This window comes from Aotus nancymaae, unplaced genomic scaffold (assembly GCF_030222135.1).
Source record: "Aotus nancymaae isolate 86718 unplaced genomic scaffold, 86718_ANA_hifiasm-v0.15.2.pri h1tg000040l, whole genome shotgun sequence".
Lineage (NCBI taxonomy): Eukaryota > Metazoa > Chordata > Mammalia > Primates > Aotidae > Aotus > Aotus nancymaae.
In genome coordinates this window covers 36422773-36428772 of record NW_026988454.1, presented here as the reverse complement: position 1 = coordinate 36428772, position 6000 = coordinate 36422773, and the positions used below count along the sequence as shown (strand labels likewise).

General features: G+C 45.0%; 1 protein-coding gene across 6 annotated transcripts in view; it reads left to right on the top strand.

Annotated features, from left to right (window-relative positions):
- Positions 1–5702: 5702 nt before the first annotated feature.
- AKAP7 (A-kinase anchoring protein 7) overlaps positions 5703–6000 on the top strand; it is a 156438-nt gene continuing 156140 nt past the window's right edge. For all 6 annotated transcript variants that reach the window (XR_001108299.3, XM_012458310.2, XM_064360681.1 and 3 more), the window contains exon 1: positions 5703–5752. Coding sequence is in view for 5 of the 6 variants with exons in the window: in XM_012458310.2 (XP_012313733.1) it covers positions 5734–5752 (19 nt within the window). In the remaining variant the exon portion in view is untranslated. The remainder of the gene's footprint in view (positions 5753–6000) is intronic.

Here is a 6000-nt window from a genome sequence, read left to right as displayed (position 1 = left end):
GGGTCATGGTTCAGGAACAGTGTGGTAACCTGAACCTGAACCCTTCCCATCCAATTATTTTGTCCATCATTGTATCTTGTCCTCTGGGGGAAATGGGGGTGGTGTCTGTAAAGGAACGTAGTATATCTCAAGGAATTCTATACTTATAGGTTCCAAAACTCTTCTGTGATACCGCCCGACCTGCTCTACTCTTACCAGAGTGTAATATGTAGGGAGAAGTTGTTCTTTTCTTTTTCTTTGAAACTGAGTTTCGTTTTTGTTGCCCAGGCTGGAGTGCAGTGGCATGAGCTCAGCTCACTGCAACCTTTGCCTTCCAAGTTCAAGCAATTCTCTTGTCCCAGCCTCCTGAGTAGCTGGGATGACAGGCAAGCACCACCACGCCTGGCTAATTTTGTATTTTTAGTTGAGACAGGGCTTCGCCATGTTGGTCAGGCTGGTCTTGAACTCCTAACCTCAGGTGATCCATCAGCCTCAGCCTTCCAAAGTGCTGGGATTACAGGTGTGAGCCATTGCACCCAGCTGAAGTTGTTCTTTTCATTTGCAAGATATGTCACCATGAAGACTGAGAGAATCCACTGTGGCCAGGTAAATTAGCAGGTGGGTGATGTGTGTGAGGGCAGAGGACTTTCTGGAGTCAAGAATGGACCCATGGAACTCAGTGAAGCAAGGGCGAGGAACAGGTGGTCGCTTACAATGATTCATTAGATTAGTATTGCCAGACACCACTTGGAAACCAAAAAGTGTTTTGGAGGAATTTCAGAAAGGACTGGTGTGTTGGCATGAGTTGGTAGGTTCATTTAGCTACTAAGATTTAGATGTTAATGTTATACTTGTGGTTGGTTTTGCAGGGAAAAAAATAGAAATTTAAAAATGTTTGAAAAAAGAAAAAACTTTTAGACGTTAATGTTAGCTAATTTTTAGCCTCAGGCTGAAGAAGCTTGTTTGGGTGTGAGCAGGTATATGAAAACCTACCCCGAAAGGCTGTGGGAGCTGCGAGCCTGAAGAAAGTGACTGACAAATTCAGTTTCTCAGAAAGAAATGTTTAACAGAGACTTATAAACCAAAGTGACTCTCCAGAGGCCATGAGACGATACATCCTCGCATCCACCCTCCAGAAAGTATTCTTTATTTAGCAAGCTTTTTAGGGTAAAGACTTGGACAGCAGGTCCCATCTCAAACTTATGACCACTGGAGAAGTTAGATAAGCACCTTTATGAGGGGTTGTCTATGCTACATGCATTGTTTAAAAACCTTGCTGCAGAACACCTTTGTATGGAGGAACCAGATATCATTAGTCATCATGGAGGTTTTGCTTCAAGATGACTCCACTCTTGCCATGCAACAGGCTGTTTGCCTACAAAACATCAGGACATTAAGATTACCCATGATATTGTTTCTCTCTTTCTTTCTATTTTTTTGAAATTTATCTGGGAGTGCTACTTTATTTTTTGACAAATCTGAGTACTTAATAGACAGATCTAATGCTTATAAAAGTTTTATTCATTCATTAAACAGCTATCCAATGAGCAATCTCTATGCATTAGGGAATACAAAGACTGTAAAACATAGTCTTTGCCTTCCCATGGCATAAAGTCTAATGCAGGAAACAGAAAAATGTGGTAAAAGGGATGGTCAGAGCTGGCACAAGGAGTATTAAAGCCCTCAGGTGAAGTACCTAACCGAAGTAGAAGGGTGAGGTCAGGGACTGTTCTCCAAAGGAGGTCACTGACAGTTCCCCATTGATCTTTACCATAGCTATGGCCTCCGGTGACAGCAGTGAAACAGTTCAGTTTGCTGATGTGAGGAACAAATCCTATTTAATGACTGCTAAATGGTGCTGAGAATGAGTTACAGTTAGAGATAATCTGCAAACAGTTATAGAGGCTAAAAAATCATAAACATCCCTTTAGGATTTTTGGTTCTTGACAGAACCAGCAAATGTTAAAAATCAATTAAATAGATAAATTCATAGGTATTAATTTGTTTTATGAAAGCAAAAAAGAACCAGGTTGCCCAATGCTTTAGCTAAGGTTCAGCCTCTTCAGGAGCATGACTCATGAGGTCACTGATGGTCTGGTCCACACTTCCCTCTCCCTCCGTATGTTCTGCCCATTCCTCCCTGACTATTAGTACACAGCCCTTTTCTCCCCAGGGGACAATATACACTGGCACACTGCCAAAACACTGGATTGGAAGGGTTTAGTTTTAAGCCACCACACTGTTCCTGTACCACAACTCCTCACCGAGATTTTGAAAAGCCTGAGCCAATGATTTTCTAGAATGTCACACATTCTGGATTGTTCTAATTCTTTCCCCATCACGTGATTTTACCTGTTCCTCTAGCTTCTGTATTTCTGGAAATCTGAAAATTATATTTAAAGCCTTAGCAGTTCAGGTGAAACATTTATGGCCAGATTACCTTGTAGTGATGCTATAGCTTTCAGAGAAGGCACAGATTGTCCACCATTATGATGCTGTGTTTAATCACGATAAACGTGGTAACAACCAGGTCTGTTTACATGGGGTAAAAATACGTTCTCTCCTCAGCAATTAGTAAGTATTTTGTCAGCGGTAGTATTTTGGCAACTTATAAATATCTCGGTCCACATTAACCTTTCACGAAATGGCTTTAGAATATGTTGATGATCTTTGCATCAATTAGTTATTAGTTGTGGTGGCAAAATGGTAATTTTCCAATTATTTCATGTCTCCTATATTTATTATTGGATATTCTTCTGTGCGAAGCAGTTTTCCCATACTACTACTTCTAAAAAGTCATGGTAAATGCTTCTTTCCCTTTAATTTTTAGAGTAAGGAGACTAAGGAGTTGTGTACTTGTCACTTCTAATGGTGGCCTACTAGTTTTTCTTCCTCTTTTTTTTTTGAGACGGAGTCTCACTCTGTTGCCTAGGCTAGAGTGCAGTGGCTCGATCTCCGCTCACTGCAACTGCCATCTCCGAGGTTCAACTGATTCTCCTGCCTCAGCCTCCAGAATAGCTGGGATTACAGGCACCTGCCACCACACCCAGCTAATTTTTGTATTTTTAATAGAGACAAGGTTTCACCACACTGACCAGGCTGGTTTTGAACTCCTGACCTCAGGTGATCCACCAGCTTTGGCCTCCCAAAGTGTTGGGATTACAGGCGTGAGCCATCGCGTCCGGCCCTCTTCCTCCTATTTTGAGTATCATTATGGACTTAAAGATTTTATATTCAGTATGTTATAATAATTACAGTTGTTATCCTTTTATGATGTCAGATTGTCTCCCAGTTGCTCAAAGAAAGCTGTTTCAAGCTAGTCCTTGTGTTTTTGATAGTCCCCATTTGTCTTTGCTCTTTGGCACAAGAAGAGGTTCAAGGTTCACCTTGTACTTCCCTTTCTCCCTGTCATTTCTGAAAGAAGCTTTGTGAAAATTTTTTTTTCAGACTTGGGTAATTCAAATGTTCCTCTACATGGGAGGTGTTGGATGACTCTACATTCATAATACTGGTGGTGAAAAATATGTGGCATTTGGGCTGATACCTCTTTTAGATAAGATAATGAAACTTTCATATATCTGTTGGTACATACTATAGGGGAAGACAACTCTTTCCTCCTGCCCGTTTAGTTCAGTAGGTCGCGTAGTGTAAATTGACAAAAGACAGATTAAGAGGAGAAAAGGCTTATTACGCAAGTATGTACATGCTTCGCAGGCAAGAACTGAAAGCCCAAAGAGGTTTTTAGAACTGGGAGTTTCTATACCATTTTAATGAAGTGTGAAGAGACTAGACAAAGGAAAAGGGGGCTTAGCCTTTTTGCGGTATGGGAAGGTTACTAGAAAATGTATGTGTTTGTTATGCAGGTAAGACTCATTCTCCTCTTTCTGGTATGGGTGAGTGGTAAAGCTTTTTTGTTTGTTGGTTTGTTTGTTTGAGACAGGATCTAGTTCTATTGTCCAGGCTGGAGTGCAATGGCATTATCTCGGCTCACTGCAACCTCCACCTCCTAGGCTCAAATGAGCCTCCGGAGTAGCTGGGATTACAGGCGTGGACCACCACACCCGATTAATTTTTGTATTTTTGGTAGAGATGGGGTTTTGCTATGTTGCCCAGGCTGGTCTCAAATTCCTGGACTCAGTTGATCCACCTGCCTCGGCCTTTGAAAGTGTGGGCATTACAGGCATGAGCCACCACGCCTGGCCCAGTAAAGGTTTAAAAACAAAAATTTATGTCACCTTTACGAAGGGAAATTTATGTCCTGCTTTTAGGCAGAAAGAGGGAGGACAGAGTTGTTCCTGAGTCTTTAGTTTCTCAACTGTTTTCAGCTCAAAAATAATCCTTATGCTGAAGTGGCATATTTGGGTGGCATATCCTCATCCTCTTCACTATCAATGTGGACCACATTTTTGCAGCTTTTATTGTTACTTATTGAGTTCTTTTCATTTGCAAGATATGTCATCATGAAGACTGAGAGAATCCACTGCGGCCAGGTAAATTAGCAGGCAGGTGATGTGTGTGAGGACAGAGGACTTTCTGCTATTATACGATCAGTCTTTAGTAAAAGGTCTTAAGTAAAAGACCTGTCTTACCTGCACATCCTCAGCACAGAGCTCAGGCATTAAATAAATATTAGGGGCACCGGTTGTACTTTTCTACCAGCCCATAAATGCTATGGGTATGGGCATCAGATACGCAACTTGTTAGAATTATTTCAAAATCAGAGTAACTAGTTTGCTGACTTCTAGTGTGCAGTCTTTACACCAGCTATTGTGGCTGTGTAAGGGTCTTCTTTTCTTCAATCCCATCCTAGGATGCATTCAACGTAAGTGAAGTGTTATTATTCACAAAAGGTGCTAATTTGTGGATGGATGCACCCAATGTTCCTGTCCCCTAGTTTCTTTGCACTACAACAAACCAATCCCAATAGCATTCTGTTTCAAGTGAAAAGGTTTTTATCTTTTTAAACTAAGTAAATTGCTTTTTCTTCTTGCAATTTACTCATAGCAGTACCATATACTACATAAACTAGTTAATGTCTAGGCATAACATCGTTGTTCAAAATTAGAAACTTTGTCACGATTTGCATTTTTTAAAGGTAAGGTAAATAAAGTATCTCATTATACAGAAGTGCAAGGTCTCGTTCTTGTACATTTCTCTCTCCCCAAATATCCTGCCATTAGAACCCTGATTGCACAATTAAGCACATGCGTTCTCAGGAAACACCGGGTCAGAGAATTCCTTCATCCTAGTCCCAGTCTCGCCCCTGAAAGCACGGAACGGGAAAGGCCACCCCACAGGAAATAAATGAGGGCTGCCAAAGGCCGTCGGAGGCCGCGGGGCTCGGGAGGCAGGCGAGGACCCAGCGTCGCACTGCAGAGTCGAAAGGACTCGGGCTGCCCCGGCGCCGCGGTTCTCGACCTCGGTTTCTCCCGCCCTGCCCGAGCGCGGCCGCGCCGCTCGCCGGAATCCGGATACCACGGGCTACTCGGTCGGCCCCTTCCGGCTGGTTCCGGCGTCCGCCTTGGCATGAGGCTGCTGCGCCTGCTGCTCGGGAAGCTCCGCGCTTCCGCAGGCCTGGCCTCCGCGGCCCGGGCCCCCGCCGCCGGTCTCTGGACCGCGCCCCGGCCCCGAGCACCGCCCTCGGGCCCCGGGCCCCGCCCCGGCCTCGCCTCCAGTCCCGGGCTGCGGCCCGCCGCCGCTACCACCGCTGCTACTGCAGCTGTCCCAGACGCGCCGCCCGCTTGCGCCGCGACCATGGAGCGCCCCGGAGCGGGTGAGACTGGGCTGCCCAGCGGGGTCGGGGCGGGGGCGACTGGAGCCGCGGGGGCGACTGGAGCCGCGGGGACTTGGGCCTGCTTGAGTTCGACCTCTGGGAGGGCCTGACCCGCGCCGCCCCTGCTCCGAGTCTCCCTCCCTCCAAAAAGGATTCAGGGTAGCACGGAGAAGCCCGGTGCAACCAGGGTGTACATCAGTGCTGCCTGTAGCGAAGTGTTTTAATGCACATATTGTGGGTCCGACAGG